This window comes from Anguilla rostrata, chromosome 3, assembly GCF_018555375.3.
Source record: "Anguilla rostrata isolate EN2019 chromosome 3, ASM1855537v3, whole genome shotgun sequence".
Lineage (NCBI taxonomy): Eukaryota > Metazoa > Chordata > Actinopteri > Anguilliformes > Anguillidae > Anguilla > Anguilla rostrata.
The window spans coordinates 26109770-26128263 of record NC_057935.1 but is presented as its reverse complement, the minus strand read 5'-3'; the positions used below and the strand labels follow the sequence as shown (position 1 = coordinate 26128263).

The window sequence follows — 18494 nt, the reverse complement described above, 5'->3', positions numbered from 1 at the left end:
ACAATAGATGGTGAGCTTTCCTGGCAATTGATTGTGAGCTTTGTCTTTATCGATTACGATTATCGACAGGGCTACAAATTCACCTTTAAGCTGACTAATAAGACTATGAAAGATATAGGTCCCACTCTGGCATTCCAGTTTATAGTTTAGCCATTTATTTTAAAGTGTTCAAAGGCATTGACGGTCTTTGAACACATGAAGAAATACTTGGGAATATTGCATTTTAAAAATTATTTACCCATAATATGAAGTTGTATTCTATGGTTCTTGTTATCGTTTTAAGAGTAGATGGCAGATGGCATTATAGAGAAATACTGTTACTTTATTATACTTTGAGCAACAAGAGAGTGTGCTGCTCATTTGGGCTGCTTCCTGCTGCTACGCAAAAAAATACATGGAATTGTCGACTTTTGTTATTATTTACCAGTAATTAAAGTAGTGTTCCATGGTTTATGTTCTATGTTATCATTTATCGCATTGAAAGTAGAAAATTGCACGAAATGTGCCATGTTACAAGTGGATAACCACAGTGATACCTGTTCAGCAGAAACCCTGTCCACAGTTGCATGCTGTATATAAGTAGCTCATTATTAGGATATGATATAGTTATAGATATGTATATACTCATCATTATCAAAAATCATGAAAGATAGATGGAGGTGGTGGGGAAAATCTAAAAGAAAACGGATCAAAAACAGTAATGGCAGCAGTCTAATATTAACCTCTTGAACACAAGCACATACCTGGAAATGTGTATAAAATAAAAAGGGAAAGATTGAGGCAATGATTTTGAGTTTAAGAAAAATCAGTAAGCAATGTTCAAATGAAACACTGAATTTTTAAAATGATATTGGGTGATCCTTGTTGGAATTACAGCCATTTTATACATCATTTCAGGGGGCCAAATATAATTAGACAGTTGGCTGCTCAGATGTTTCCTGGCCAATAGTACGTTGTTGCATCATTAGCTCATACAGAAGAAAGCTACCAAAAAGTCTATAGTTGATTATAGGTGTGGCATTTGTATTTGGAATCCGTTGCTGTTGTGCTGTTGTCTCTCAACATGAGGACCAAAGAAGTGTCAATGCTAAGGTGTGTTCAAGTTCAGCGAACAGAGGCGAATGTTCATGGCGAACACTGAACAGTTCAATTTGAAAGGCTTTTTACAAACATTCCAAATTGTTTGCATTAAACATAAACAGACATGGCGACGAGAGTGCTTGAACTCACAGCTGCTTCTGTGATCATTGATGATAACAAAAACAATAGCTAGCTAGCGAACAATAATAACATTGGCCAGCGTTAACAATAACATTATTGAAAAAACTGATCACACTTAACGGCATCTTCAATTAAAATACCCATCTAGGAACATTTCCCTCAGTCCAGCGTCCATTTATGTTCGCCGCAAACTACCTTTTCAGACCGATTGCTTATATTTGCAAACGTTTGCGGCGAACACAAAGCTAACGGAAAAAAGTTTGAAATAGCTTACAAACGTTTGCAAACGTTCGCCTTGTTCGTTGATCTTGAATGCACCTCTAGTAAAGCAGTCCATCTGTGGCTGATAAATTAGAATAAATCAATTACAGACATTGCTAAAACCTTCGGTGTGTCAAAATCAACTGAATCAAATATTGTTAAGAAGCAAGAACACACTGGAAAACTCAGCAATGGCAAACAACCTGGTAGACCACAGAAGACCTCTGTAGTGTATGACGGAAGAATACTGTCCAATAGACCAAGAACACTCCAGGATGTAGGCCTACATGTGACACACATAGTGAAGTGAAGTGAAGTGAAGTGAAGACTACACCAGCATAATCTCAGGGTTCACTGCAAGATGCAAACCACTGGTAATCGTCAAGATCAAATATCCTCAAGAACAACTTGCTATAAAAAGTACATTAAAAAATGTAGAGACCTTGGACAGTGTTTTATGGACATATACACAAGAATTAGCCTGCACCAAAGTGATGAAAACAGGAAAATGTAGCACAAGAAAGGAACTGCCCATCTGTGAAACATGCGGAGGTAGTGTTAAGGCTTGGGCATGTATGGCTGCTACTGGAACTGGCTCACTTCTCTACATTGATGATGTGGCTGCTAACGGCAGCAGGAGGATAAACCAAGCAACCAAGGAGTTTTTCAGAGCCAAAACGTGTAATGTTCTTGGCTGGCCAAGTCAATCACACAACCTAAATCCAATTGAACATGCCGTTCAACTGCTGAAGACAAGACTGTAGCCTGGCAGAGCATCTTCAGGGAAGATACCCAGCATCTGGTGAAGTCTACTTTAGGCAATCATTGAATAAAAAGGATTTGCAAATGTGTTTATGATTATTATGTTAATTGTATGTTATGTTATTTAGTTCAATTAGTTATGGTCCTCTAAAATTGGGGGGGGGGGGGGGGGGTGCATAAGTACATCTGAAGTAGTTAGGCATGGTTTATTTCGCAAAACATTAGCCAACTATTCCTTTGCTATCTAACCTGAGTGATGAGTTTGTATCCACAGTGATTTGTTCAAGGACTACATTAAGGCTCATAAATCAAAAGCAAAGAAGAACAATAAAATACGGAAGACACAAGATGAACAAGGAAGTAGTGTTCGTCCAACACTAATTTTAAATACTAATTTTGTCTTGAAGCGCTTTTCACTGGGATCTTTACCATTATTTTTATTAGGAGAGTAATTGTATAGTATAGTACCATATCTTCATTTTTTTGCTCATTGTAAGCCATTAGAATTTTATTTTACAACCAAAATTACTGAGCGGGCCTTTAAAGGAAATCAGCACTACAATGATTATGTTCTGATGTATGGCCCTTCTGGCATGTCCTTATAAAAGTATGGTCATTTTAGAATGAGTCACGGGCACAGAATATGCATAAAATATATTTCATTAACATTATATTTGCATGTAATGAGATGCACTAATTACACTTTCACTGATTAAATTAAGCATAATCACAGACATTTGACAATTCCAGATTGGCTGAATTTAAAAGAAGACCATGCTGTGCAAATGTAAGTCCCTCTTCAAATCAATGTGTCTCTGCTAAGCTTTGAGTCTTTCTCTACCCCTCCATTTTGCCACCTTTTCCTTCTGCAGAATGAGACTATAATTGGTGTCTCTTTGTTCTCTTTTGTCAGCTTGAAAGTAACTTCAATTAGGTGCGCATTAACTCCAATATTTGTGATCTGGGATGTTTTCTTGGTTTTCTTTTTCAACCTGTCCTGAATCATTGCACGTATTTACACTGGTGACAGAACAGGTGTTTTGTCTTTGTATTACTGTGCTTCCATTCTGCTGGTTTGGGGAATGAGCATTTTCAACCAGCCAATTTTCAAATTAAGAAAGTTCTGCAGAATGGGTTGGAGCGATGTGATACAAATTACATTTTTAAATTTCGTTTTCTAATCATAAGTGCAATATGATAAAATTCAGCAAACTCAAATATAACCCTCTTTATGCATGGTAAAATGTTCAGTATTAGCTGAGAGTTTTTTTTTTTTTTACTATTAAATCAACTTAGAGTAACCCTTTCGGGCTCATACAAATTGGTAAAGGTGAATTAACACTGAGCAATTTATTGTGTACGAACAAACCTGCACACATTGCAAAAAAAACCAAAAAAACTCATGAATAAATCAGAATCAGCTAAATAATCAAGAAAATAGACACATGAGAATATCTTAAGACCTGATTTAAAAGGGCCAGTTGAAACTGCACAATGGGTTTGGAACCGCACTATGAGTTTCACAGATGATGTACAAGAAAGCTGAAAGCTTGCCCCCTGATGTTTTTAAACAACTGTGAAGTAACGCCAAGAACAAATGTGTTGCTGAACACAGAACGTAACTGGGAACACAAGGTTCAATCAGATCTTCCACGCACGAATGTCAAAGGCCAGGAATTTACAGGGCAGAATGAACACCTACAGTTCCTCTGAGAATTTGATAGGGAACGAGTGCAATGTCTTTCACAGTGGCTTAGCACTATTTTACAGCTTCATTACATTAAATTGTATCATTTTCATGCTGCCTTTGGATGTTGCCATTATCAGAAAGTTACGCAAGTTGGGATCCAACTCCCACAGCATAAGAAAGTAGAATATCTTACATATCTCAGCAGTCCAATCAGTGTTGTCACACATGATGTCACCAGCCTTAGCATAATGCAATAGAACTCTTTGACCCCCTACACATGATAAATAAGCCCCTACACCTGCATTCTCATTACACTGAGTCTGTTGAACTGCATGTTTTCCCCCTAAGAGTATCTTCTCTGGAAACACTCTTTAGCATTCACAGGGCCAGGATTTATGGAGATGAGGACCAAAAAAGAAACAAGCTCTTCAGTGTCTTCTCCAAAGTTGCTTTGCCAGCACTTAGCTATTTTAGTCTCAAACCAGCAGGGGGGGCTGTGGTCGGTGTGGACTTTTCTCCTTTCTGGAAACCGATGCTATGTACTGATGACACAGACAAGTTTCTGTTCTGATGATTCATCAGAACCAGCAATGGAGCAGGTGAAGCTACGCCCAGGCTACCGGCTGTATTTTCCCCCCCTTCCATAAAACACCTTTCGGACTGAGCTGCTTCCAGGCGCAAGCAATGTGAATCCACATCATCTGTGTATTATAACAAAACAAACACCCCCCTCCCCACCCCAGGTAAATAAATAAACATTACCCCCCTGACAGCAAGCATGCCTGTGAGGGGGCTGTGTGAAATAAAAGCTGCTGCTCAGCTCCAGTGAAGATGAGCTGCAGGGGCCAAGTTTTTGGCACAGAATGCACCAATATATGCTATGAGAGTAAAAAGCCTGGGCTCTATTCCTACAGGAAAACTCTTTGTTTTCCACTGCTGGGGGTTTGGGCCTAGTTGTGCATTTGTCATTGGCAACATTTGTGAGGAAGCGCATCTTTAGGAATACTGTGTAAGATATATGGACCTGCCACAGTTCGAAAAGCAGTCTGCCCTCACATAAATAGAACATCCTGCAATATTTTGTTAAGACATTTTCATAAATGTATTGCAATATATGAAATAATTAGCATATTTACCCTGATATTGTGAAGTTTTGCTAAATCTTAATAATATATTCATTACAGGGTGCCAAATGGACAACAGACTTTAGAGGAAATAAGCTAAGGAGACCTTAAAGAGTGTGGGACTGAGGATAACAATGGACTGAATATCCAAGTTCTGATTGACAGAATAAAAATATTGAGGGCGAGAGTAAGAGTGCTTAAATTTTTCCTAAATATTTTATTCACTTAAAAAAAAAATTCTCTCTCAATATGAAATGCCCACTCACAACCGTAGGCACCGTATAAGCACTGACACATCCTCCGTAAGTTTCTCAGGACAACACACTACTGTGGGCCTCCCCCATAACTCTTGCCCAACCTAGCTACAGAATAAGTTTACCCTATGGCCCATGAGCTTGGCTAATTACTGCTCCAGGGAGGGTCACAGATTTGGCGAAGATAGGCTGCAGGCACCCGATCAACCAGAGGAGGCGCTGTTGTGAGACGCGGTAAGGATTTCCCTGCTGTGATAACCGAATCCCTCCCAAACTTGCGAGAGGCCGTATCTCGCATAGGCCCATTGGACTGCTGATCACGGTTGGCACTGGATCAGCCAAGATACCGTCCAATCCATGTGATGCAGGACTAAGAACAAGTGCCTGAGCCGGGTGTACCACCAGGGAGTCACCTCACCTTGCTTTCATCACAAGGATTAAGGGACTTGTTCTTATTCGGGACAAGCTCTTCTAAAACCAGTCTGTAAGTAAGCCACATATAACTGTCCCTTACGGAAGTGGAATATACTACACTATACTGAAATAAATTACATCTTTTAAAAAAAAAAACATTGCAGTGGAATACATTTATTATTATATTTTTCACATGTAAAAGGTCATATACTTACAGTATTTTCAGTATATTCCTTTTCTGTAAAGGCTAACCAACATGTGAATGTGAACTAATCGTGGACAGAGCGGCATTATGAGGAGCATTGAGCCCTGTGTGATATGTTTTCAAAGCAATGGCATCTCCCATTTCACGCATTTCCTGTTTGACGGAGTGAGGGAGTTCCCATGCAAGACTTGCGCATGCAGGGCCTGCAGAAACACAGCAGCGAAGTAGAGGAGAAGCAAAAAGGCAAAAGGATGATTTATTAATCTCCCCTCAGCGCCTTGGGGAGGAAGCAGCAGCGCAAGCTTTGCTGTGTCTGTACATCGGCAGGCTGCAGAAATCATGCGAACTAGTTACACAGCAGCAGGCCAAGATACTGACAAAAATTTCATCAAAAAGGTAAAAAAACATAGATTGGAAGGAAATGGAAGGATATATAAGTAGATAGACTGTTAGATTTAAAGATACCCTCCAGGAATGAGAATATTTTCCAAAATAGTGAAATAAAATATATTTTAGACATAGTGACACGTTGAAATGTACGGGCAAATGTACAAATTATTTTCACTTTCAGATACAGCAACACATATTTTTCCCACGGCGCGCAGGAACTGCCGCCGTGGGCTATGCATGGAAAATTGTGGTCACTCACTCACTCACTCACAACCTTTGAGGGATGTTTTGTGGGACGCAGGCGCAGGTGGTGCCAGCTAAAATGTGTCGGCGGAAGTGAGTTGCGCCATGGGTCTGGACGGTTACGTGCTTGTTAAGGAACACATTGTTCTGAAATATATGTATCATTTTGTTTTTCCCAAAAGTCCACATATTTACAATAAATTCTGTGAAGGAACATTACAGAAGTTAAGGATAAGAACAGAGGTGGCATGAAAAGTAAAATGCTTGGTGTCAATCCAATACTACCAGTCCACAAGGGATGCAGACATTCTCTATCAATGCAAAATGGTCTATCATAGTTGATTTAGTAGGTGGGCAAGAAGTAAAATCCCTACAGACTGCACTATTGACTTTTTAAATGGATTTTTAATCAAGCGCGGGCATGATCCATAAACACAGACAAAGGGAGAGAAGACATCTCCAGGCAGGGATGCCTGTGCCATCTCTAGTGGACGGAGAGCTCTGTGAAAGGCCACAAACACAGGAGAGAAAGGCAGGGTCAATGCAGAGAGGGGAGGAGCGGGCAATGGCGGGCTTCCAGAGAATAAATAGGATTTCGCCAGCGCTAACAGACGTAGCATGCATTCTACCCGGGGCAGACTGGCGGAGACCTGCCCTATCCTAGAGACAAGCATAAAGGCCTTATATAATATAAAAGTGGAGTGTAAAAATCTATAAAGTACAGTAACTAAGCAACACAGAGCTGGGAAGATGATTTCGCTGTGCGCTGTAAAGCTGCAGAGGGAAAGGGTCTAAGAGCGAATGAAAGCTTGTGAGGAAGCCTTGGGATCGCTGTGGGCAACAGCCAGGAAGCAATTCAAAGATCCTGTGAGTCAAAAGGATTAAAGATAATTAAACTAAGGGGGCAAGAAAAAAAAAAAGATTTTAGAGAAAGAGCAACCAGGTACTGAAGCACAAACGATTCATCCCGTCAGCTGACTTCTAAAGTAGTCTCTCTGCAGCCCTTCAGGCCAAGCAAACATTAGGCTACCCACGTCAACGACTGCTGATCTGGCATTGCTTTTTTTTAGCTAACGATGGACAAGTTCTGCGTATCATCAGGAGAAAGATGATCTTAGATCAATACTGCTCATACGAGGACCTTTATGAATGCTGCCTTCAGTCTGGGTTGGGCACTCAAAACAGCTGAAACATACTTTATAGCAGAACCTGTGGCTTACGTTTAATGATTGCTTTGTCTGATAAAATTTGGAGGCCATGTCACCTGTTCAAGCAACATTCTATATCTTATTGCCTTTTAAAAACGTCGACTAATGTTAGTCTGGAATTGTATATATAAATAAATGAATACATTCATATATTCAAATATTTCAAAATAATTTACACATCATGACTAAGGCTGGGTGTTTGTCACAGAAATTATTGGCTGAATGTCGCAGAGCAGTCACTTTTTATTAATTTGGCTGGCGTTAGCTAAGTAAGAACACATCCAATTAAGAGCCTATTGCTTGCTACATAACTAATGCCACCAGCTCACCCACTCACAGGTTAGCACTTGGTCTTCATGGCTGTCTCTTGGGACACTGACAGAAGCTAGAAAGCTAGTTTTAATTAGCAACTCGCAATTGAAAAAACATGTAAGCTTTTGATGAACTTTTTTTTATTATTCTTTTTTGTTGTTTTTACCCATGTAGTGTGAAATGAAACATCTCACTGGCTAAAAAAACATGAAAATTGTGATATTGTCTTGTTTACAGAAAACATCTGCATCATACAATAAGTCGAGGTATTGCCTCACCCCTCCTGATCTGAATATTATAATATTATAAGAGTGACAGCAGCATACAGTATGTAGCAACTGTCAACTAGCAGAGTTGGCTGACATCAGCCCACAGACTCCATGATCCAGGCCATGCTCTTTGAACAAGATGAAGTCATCGATTGCAAACGATTATCCAATCAGTGATTAGGTCCCGCCCTGCTCGTGTTGATTGACAGGAGGACTTAACCATTTTGAAAAGTCTCATTATGAAATTAAAAGGAGAATTTGTGGATAAATACATTTGAGGATTTTGTTATTCCTTACAACTTATCATTGAGCTGACTGAAAGTCAGCCATCTCACAACAGGATCTGAGCAGCGCAGACAAACCAACCGAGTGATGTCACAACCTAGCTTACTCCAAGATGGCTGCACCTTAGTGCTAATAGCTGCTAAACAGCAGATGGCAAGCTGGGAGCTGAACTGGTGTGTGGCAAGAAGAAGGTGTTACAAGTGGAGTGTGATCTAATTCTTCCCACTGTTTAGTGGCTTTCCTCTGTGTGTGCTTCCAACAAACAGTACGATGTGGCTTTTTGGACTGTGTGCATAGAAATATCTCTGTGTTTGTGTGTGTGTGTGTGTGTGTGTGCACGTTTGTTTCAGAAGAACAATGTGATTTGGCTGTCTCTGCTGCAAAGTGACCCTAGCTGTGTGTGTGTGTGTGTGTGTGTGTGTGGAAGAACAGCGTGAGGCCTGTGTAAATATGCTGCCTCAGCTGTCTCCTCTCTGTCTCCTGTGTGAGCTCTGTGACACTGAGCCGCTGCTCTGACATCTGACTGAGTCCTGAATAAGGCTGACAGTGACAATGACACAATACCCACGCTGGGGCCACCTGAGGGATGGTGGCTGTTGTGCTGCCACTTCAGAGAAACAGGGCTCCGAATTTCATTTAAAAGCCCACGTCATTGTGTTCATACAGAATATCATATCTGTATGACTGCAAAAACAAATGATTTCCACAGTTTTTTCAAGTATCCTCAACAGAATCCATGCTTCACACATTTCAATGTGAGTATCAAGAAAAACCAAGGAAATACATTACGTAGCTTGTTGGTAAACTAATTTGTAATTTGACAAGTCAGCGTGTTCAATATAATTACTGAATGGCATAATCAGACTTATTTTTAGGCAGTGTTTGGTGTGACTCCACAATAAATCTCTTCTCCAGTAATAGATTTGCTGCTCTTTGATATTTCTAGTCTTGCTTTCTATGACAGGGTTGTATGTCATGGCACAGTGAATGTGCTCTAGAAAAACTACTGGCAACTCAGAATGTTTCATTTTAATTGTTAGCTTGACATAAAATGGACATAAAAATAACCAAATAGACATAAAATATTCTGTGCAATAAAAATGGAGAATGGAGACATTGAAAATATATTTGTTAAAAACATAAAAAGAGATTAATTATCGCATTATGTGCTAGGCAAAATAATGTTTTGATTCCACTCCAAATAGCTGGAAAACAAGCTAACCATTGATGGCTATAGCTATTACCACACAGCAACTGTACCTGTACTGTAGGATGGAGCAACACATTCAAACCAATCTGGTCGACTTCAAGCAACAATAAACCATTTTGTACAATGAAATACAAAAAGGACGAGATATTTCAAAATGAAGAGCCATGCTCAGGCAGCAAAGTGAGAAAGAGCAGATTCCATCTTTGTATTAAAGCTGCGATTCCATCATTACTCACAGCTTCCAAACTTGAGTGGACAGGCATGGGCATCCATGGGGAAATCCTCTAACTGCATTGGACACTCAGCTGAGATGGTTAATCTGAAACAAAAATAGATCAACATTAGCATTACCATCATCATGCAAAATTATTCAAATCATCATCATTACCTTCATCATCATCAATATCACATTATTGGTATCATCATTATCATCGTATTCATATTGCCATCATTTGAATTGCTATCATCATCATCTTATTTTTCATTTTATCATTATTGCTTTCAATATTTTAATAATTGTCAGTATCATCACTATTATCATTGTTATCATCATTATTATCATCATCCTCATCATCACCACCACCACCGGAACCACTGCCATACTGCAGTAATTCCCCAGATACACATAAGCACAATTCCAGCCTACGCAGGCAATGGTCCTGATTCAAAAAGAACAAGGTTATTTTTAGCACAAGGGCGCCCCCGTGTTGCATAAAGCGATAATGCGCTCTCCGAGTCAGGAGCAAATCTTCCTTAAGCTCAGTGCGATTTTCCAGCATTGTCTATTCAAGTGCAGCAGACAGGAATGACACAAACATTTATCCCAGTCAATCCAGTCACCCAGGCATCTCCGTCCTCTAATCCTTGGAGAGAGTGCATGTTGGCACTTTGTGTACATTTTGTTTGCATCAGTGTTAACATTTTCGTGCTAGCAGAATGCATTACAGTCAGACCGAGCAAGCTCCTCTGCACTGATAAGGGAGAGAGCCAGTCAAATCTTATTCCTATATTGCCATCTTGTGGACCTTTAAATATTACACCCTTCCTTTAATCTATTTTCTTGCGGGTCTGCAAGTATATCTGTACTTTCACATATTAAGAATTTAATTAACGCATGGGGGAGAAAATCCAGATCCATTTGCTTGTTAAAACTAAGTGATCAAAGCAGAATCAAACAGACAATGTTATAGACCATGTGCAATCATTTTTGAAGCATTTGAAGTGTTCATTTGAAGTTGTTCAACTAGATCAACTTATAGATACATATAAATGTATACTTTAAAGCCTATTAACAAAAAAGTTAATTATAAAAAAGTGAATTCATCATGTCATCTCATCATGAACACAAGTGCAAGATGTCTGATGGCATCCATTCTCTGTTGATATTCAATTGAATTTCACTTCTGATCAATAAGCAGTCATGATGCTGATTAGGTAAAATCATTTTAATGATCACGTTAATTATCCAGGAGCCTTCACCTCCCAATGATCAATATCAAATCATTCTATCATGGGCAATCTAAAAGCCTACAGGATAAAATTTACATTGAATAAAATGCATTTAATGTCACAGTGTATTTATTTTGTTCTTAGCTAATAATATAGCAATTCTTTTTTAATTGCATAGGGCCTAAAAAATTATTATGAGAACATTTTCAGATAGAGGAGTGTTTTTCAGCTCCAATTCCTGTTGGGACAAAGGGCTTATGTTTTCTTTCACCTCAGCACATAATTACCTAATTGAATCAATCAGTTGTTTTATTGGATTTATATAACGAAGTTCCTTGCCGTAGAGAACCAGGAGTCCAGGATTTAAATCAAGTCTGACACTGACTGACACAAAGGATAATTATGAGAACACCTACATTGTCTGATTGCTATTTTAAGTACAGGTATTTACTGTAGCAAGGCCAACATATTAAATAAGTGCTTAACTCAATATGCATTGATGTTCACTAAATATATAAATATATCAGACCTGGGTTAAATACACATTTCCAATATTTCTAATATTTCACGGCCTTTTAAATACTGTTTATTAGAATTATTTAAGAAACGATTTACACATATTAAGTATTTGATTATTGTATGTATTTTACTCTAAATATTTCTTTGGATGTATTTCAAAGCAATTAAATATCTGAAACAAGGTATGTACAGTTATTCAGTATTTCGTTACAAAGATGTATTGCACATACTCTCAGTACCATTAAGACTTCAATAACCATGTGGGGTCACGTCTGATCCCAGGGTGATTTTAAATGCAAAGGGATGTCACTAACTCAGTCACTCACTCAGTGACTAGTTCACTCACTGTGTCCTTATTAAAAATATATACATTTCATCAGTGCATTTGGCCATTTGAAATTTCATGTATTTTACAACAATGATGTTCTGGACATTATTGACTCCCCATTTATTCCTTATGGAAATTCCATTGTCACCTTGTTCATCTTCAATAAATGCAGTACAAACTCTAAAGTTTAACATCTCCAACAACAATTGCACTCGGGACGCTCGCAAATGTGTGTGATTATGTTTTAAAAGTTTTATTTAATGGTGTTTCATGGCCTCTACCCTGAGGTTCCGCCAGTCATTTTGTATTGAAATTCTTCACCATTATTATTTATTGACTGTGCTCATTGTATTGTATCAAATGAAGCACTTACTAAAGTAAATATTTTACAACAAGATGACAATTTCATAATTGAATTTGCTAGTACCATAAAGATTCAAATGCTAATAAAGGTTGGCCATACTATCTTTATAAAATATAAAGCATAATGCAAATCAATTGTATATAGATAAATTCTAACTGGCACTTTAAATAGCAATGTTAATTGCCTGATTAATGCCATTTTTGTCATTGGGCTATGACATTTCTTCCCTTGGCAATGGGTGGACCCCACACAGGCTGCTACATTCTTGGGTACTGTATTAGAGGAAAGCATTTGAAATTATTTTAAAATATTATTATTTGAAAAGTATTTGAATGACGTATATGAAGATACTTAAAATAGTTCATATTTGTGTCTTTGGAGTAATATATGACTTAATTATTTGAATAATTTGAAATACCTCAAATGCATCAAAAAAGTATTTCAAAGAAAAACTATTTAACTAGTTTTTTAACCAAGGTGTGATATATATATATATATATATATATATATCTATATATATATATGTTATAATATATTATATATGTTCCTTTACTCCAAATGAACATACATATGTACATGTATATAATTATTACCTACTAAATTTCAATGTTACTAAATTCATATTTGAATTGCAAAGCATACTCCATTCATCCTTAACTGAATTTAATAAAAACATGACTGCTCAATATCTCCTTCTAGTGAACTAACATGGTAAATACCACCTTTGCATGGGGACCTTCCTAAAACACAGAACCTTCCTAAAAACTTTAAAAGCTATAGTGACTCCATACACCTATACTTCCATCTGTTAGGTTCATTTTCCTTACAATTCTGTAAACATCACTGTATTGTAATTCCATGTACAACAATGTTTATGCTGCACACAGATATACAATTATTCATACTTAATTGTACAGAAGAACACAATTTTACTTCCTGTCAACAGCATAGCCAGAAATATGGCAAATACACAACTCCGACACGTTTGGACAACACGCACACACAAACAAACATGCATGCACACACAAACACACACAACAAACACACAAACACACACACACACACACATATTGTGAGCTCCATAATATTTGGGGCATATTTCTTTCATGATTCTATGCATTCTGCAATTTTAGATTTTCAATAAAAACATTCACGTGTGGTAAAAGTGCACATTCTCAGATTTTACTTAATGGTAATTTTGAACACTTAGAAATTACAGAACATTTTATGCATATTAATGTTATGTAAATGAAAGTACTCATGTTTAGTACTTTGTCGCATATCCTTTGCATGCAATGACTGTTTGTGACCCACAGACATCACAAGGTACTGAGTATCTTATCTGGTGATGCTCTGCCAGGTCTGTACTGTAGCCATATTCAGCTCCTGCTCCTTTCGGGGGCTAGCTGACTTCTAGTTTCTCTTCAGCACATGAGACGCATGTTCAGTGAACCAGTACCTGAGGCAGCCATATGAGTGGGGGGTGCTTTGGATCTTGGGCAAGTCATCTTGGCCTCCACACTTTGCTCTTGCCATTACTTTGATACAGGCAAATTTTGGTCTCATCTGTCCACAAGTCCTTTTCCAGATTTCAGCAGGCTCATTTAGGTACATCTTAGCAAGCTGTAATGTGGCCATTCTGTTTTTGTGGTTAACTTGTGGATTGCATCTTGCAGTAAAGTTCGGTGAGGTCTTCGTAGACAGCAGCACAGACTGACACACCCACGCCTGCCTACTGAATTTTGTTTCTGATCTGTCTTTCTTAATTATGTTTAGACACCTGTGCAACTATATGTCCCAAACATTACCGTGCCCTGAGATGGGGAGACTATGTATACAACGTTCTGTCATTTCTATATGGTGAAACCAAAACTTACAGCAATAGACTTTAATAAAAGCCAAGAATCTGAACTTTAACCATATGTGAATCGTTTGATTACAAATCTAAAAAAAATTGTGGAGTCCAGAGCCAAATCAAGGGGAAAAAAATGTATTTGTCCCAAATATTATGGAGCGCACTGTACACACACACACACACACACACACATACATAGGCTACAAGTACCAAATATGACATTTTTTAGTATGAAAAAATGAATGATTTCCACTTTAAGTAATGAACTGATAATTGACTTGGTAGTCAATTGTATAGGCATACATTCAAAATGAAAATGCATTTGTCAATGAAAAGTACTTTAGCAACATTTTAGTCCTAACGTAATTTAGCCACATTTAATGCCCTGCCTCCAGTAAATGCCATGGCTATAAAATACTTCATAACATACTCAGAGTATTTGTGACCATATTTCAGTTGTGACAGTGCATGTCCCTTTTACATGAGTGAACACTGCTTCACATGTGCATACAGCAATGTCCAGCTGCAGTGTGAACGTCACTGTCACAAAGCAGCTTTACTTTTCTGAAGACAATATAGACATTAAAAAATAATATAAAACCTGAATTAATTTTATTCAATATTTTACTTATAGTTATTTTTATTAAATAACTATAAGTAATAGGGCAATGTAACAGCATGCATTTGTTTGGGCATACCATTTCATTTAAACAGGAGCCATTACAGCTATCCAGCCTGAGTAAACTGCATATGTGTGTGATCTTTGCCATGAATATTCTCCAATACCAGCATAGAGAATGACGAGTACATGTGTCCACAATTTTATATAATGTTGATAAAAACTTGCACAGTGTTTCATTGCAAATAAAAATAATTTCATTACTCGCCTACAGGCAGTTGAGCAGAACTGGCTATAAATGAAGGTATTGAACATCATGCATATATAATGGGCGTATATTAATTTAATAATGTCAACGTTCAAGCTCTGCTGATGCACTTTTATTTATTTTTACTTTATTTTTTTATTGCAATTTTAAAGTGCCAGTCTTGGTGGCGTGGCAATTATTACATCTGTGTTGACTTACGCACTGTATGCCAGCAGTTAAACCCAAGGGGCCAGTTTTCGGTTCTCAACATCAGCACCAGGTGTAATGTCGCCCCTTGCTGATTTCTAGGATTTTTGCTCAATAAGCCAGTTGCCCCAGTGGGCTCCATTCATATTCGACAGCAAAAATAAAATGCTTACATTCAAATATTGATGTTAACTACGTCATATTTGCGCATCCTAGTCGCAGACTTGCATGATGTAAAGCACAGGTTTCGGAAAGAGAAGCCGAAGCATTTCTAAGGTGCATTTATGGCAGAAAATTGAGAACATGTATAGCTAATATGACATTGGGATGAAAAATACGAATATAATATGAATACATTTTAATTAAACAACATTTGGACAAATGATTATGATTAAGCTGAAGATGGTGGAATATTTCGGTGATCCTTGATAATGAAATTAAAAATTAGGCAGAAAAAAACTGCCCAATTAGCCCAATTGCCTTTCTTATGCTGTTTGCTCTCATAATTACAGTGCTGCCAAAAGTTACCTATGACGAACGAACGAACAAATTAATTAATTAATTATTTAAACTGACTAATTCTAGCTTTCAGATGATACTGAAAATTTTAGGAGCTTGCTAATGTCAGTTGTAACAACATAAATAGTTTGATGTGGTCCAAAAGTACTTTTTTCACTATCGTACGGTTGTTTGCAATTTGTCAATATGGGTGCATTTTTTTCAGATGCATAAATGCATTGTTGTCAATCTTGCCAATATGAAAACTGCCATTTAGTTATCACCCATGGAGAGGTGCGTAGTCCTCACATCACTGCTCTGCGCTATTCTCGTTGCACACGTGATTAGGCATGTGATCAAAGACACAACTGAGAATGCCTGTTGAGCGAAAAAAGTGTACTTCCTGGTTTTGTCCTAGGACCAGTATATGAAGGACGTTGACAAGAATTTTGTCATAATTTTAGTTGACGAAAACATCACTGGCCTGCTGTCCGGTGGAAATGTTACAGTACAAACAGTCAGTGAAATAACCATCACAACAAGCTAGGACAATAGCTTGCCTAGGCCTACACAACACATCAGACCAAAAAGCACAAAAAGGCATTTTTGTGAGGCACAGTGGTTCCACATTGACAAGTACTTGTCTAGTGATTATGTACCCAGGCCTACAAATGTGCTGTGATGTATGAATGTCTGTCGCTTGGGAAAGGTTGAAAGGACATTTCAAAATCTACATTTTACACTAATTCATGTACTGTACATTCTGAGACACGTAACTATTTTTGTCATAATATCCTGACTCACTAGACTTATGCTGTTCATAATTTTATTTGTGAGTTCTGATCAAAACAAATTGTTGGCACACGGACAGAAATGTATCACAAATATGTAAAATGCGAGTTGCAAATATGCAGAATGAATTCACAAATATGTATAATGGGTTCACAAATATGTTAAATTTTGGTCACATTTTACATATTTGTGAATTCATTCTACAAATTTGCAACTCGCATTTTTCATATTTTTGAATCCATTCTACATATTTGTAAAACCCCATTTGCAGATTTGTGAAAAGATTTACATATTTGTGACTTTTGCTACAAAATACCTCCATATTCATGAACCCTAGGATTGGTAACGCTATTATAAACTAGACAGAGTTTTTAGAGAGAAAAACTCTTTAGAGAGATTTTTTAAAATTATTTTATCCTTATTTCCTCTAAACCTGTCCATTTTGACAATTAAACATTGGTCAAGATATGGTAATAAAATATACTGGATCAGAAAGATACTGCCCCACTTCATATTAAAATGGCAAATATACAAATTATTTGGCTACTGGGTGACTCATCCTGTTGAGGTACTGTTCTAGTGCACAAATGGGCTTCACAGTCTTGGCTTGAATGTTGACCATGCTACTGCTGACTGAGGCTGGCATCCTCAGGGAGCAATGCACAAAACCCTGACCCAGGGAAAGGGACAGTTTCATTGAGCCTGGATGACAGCGTCTTATCATGCACTAGTGACCCCTTCTGGTCGATCAGGCGTGGCGGTTAATCTGTTGAGCTGTACATGAAGTGTCTCCAACTCATGCCTGTGCGAGTAAATGTGGCGTGTAAGAAGCAGGGCTCAGCATCACATGCTTCAGAGAAAAGCACATGCTTGTCTGCACTCTCCTGACTCAATAGTTTACAGCAAAGAATGCTGATGATGCAAACGGCTGGGAGTTCCAAAACGGGGAGAAAAAGGGTAAAAGTACAAAAAAAAAAGAATGATTCTGTTTTCAGTTATCGCAATATGATACATGAAATATGTGGGCCATTATATTTCTCAAAAATAATACATCTATTCTGTAGTCTATATACACTCACTAGCCACTTTATTACAGTAATTACACCTGATCGTTGATGGAAATAGCCTCATTCTGCAAACAGTGGTTCATGTGTCTGCAACTGAACATATAAAGCGTGCAGGCATGGTGAAGAGGTTCTTTTTTTTTTTTTTTGTTCAACCAAACATAACAATGGGCATGATGTCTAATCTCAGCGACTTTGACCATGGTATGGCTGTTGGTGCCAGACGTGGTGGTTCAGCATTTCAGAAGTTCACGCACTACAGTCTGTAGAGTTTAGAGAATAATGTGATAAACAAAAAACATCCAGTGAGTGGCAGGTCTGTGGCCAAAAACAACTTGCTATTGACAGAGGTCACAGGAGAATGGGCAGACTTGTTCAAGCATGCAGAAAGGTTGCAAATGCCCAAAAAAGAGCTGTTCACAACAGTGGTATGCAGAAGGACATCTCTGAATGCTCAAAGCATCAAACCTTAAAGCGGACAGGCTACAGTAGCAGAAAACCATACCAGGTTCCATTCCTGTCAGCTAACAACAGGAAGATGAGGATACAGTGGGTACGTGATCACCAAAATTGCATGACTGAAGACTGGAAAAACATTGCCTGTCCTGACAAATCAAGATTCCTACTGCACCATGCAGATGGTAGGGTCAGAATTTGAAGTAAACAGCATACATCCATGGATCCATCCTGCTTTGTATCCATGT

The 18494-nt window shown here is 38.0% G+C and overlaps 2 protein-coding genes across 5 annotated transcripts in view; one reads left to right on the top strand and one right to left on the bottom strand.

Moving 5' to 3' along the window:
* The window catches only part of gabrb3 (gamma-aminobutyric acid type A receptor subunit beta3), a 118663-nt gene that overhangs the window by 8887 nt on the left and 91282 nt on the right, over window positions 1-18494 (top strand). The gene's annotated exons all lie outside the window — the stretch shown is intronic.
* gabra5 (gamma-aminobutyric acid type A receptor subunit alpha5) overlaps window positions 1-18494 on the bottom strand; it is a 45889-nt gene that overhangs the window by 17673 nt on the left and 9722 nt on the right. For all 3 annotated transcript variants that reach the window (XM_064326990.1, XM_064326989.1, XM_064326991.1), the window contains exon 6: window positions 10085-10167. In XM_064326990.1, the coding sequence (XP_064183060.1) occupies window positions 10085-10167 (83 nt within the window). The remainder of the gene's footprint in view (window positions 1-10084; window positions 10168-18494) is intronic.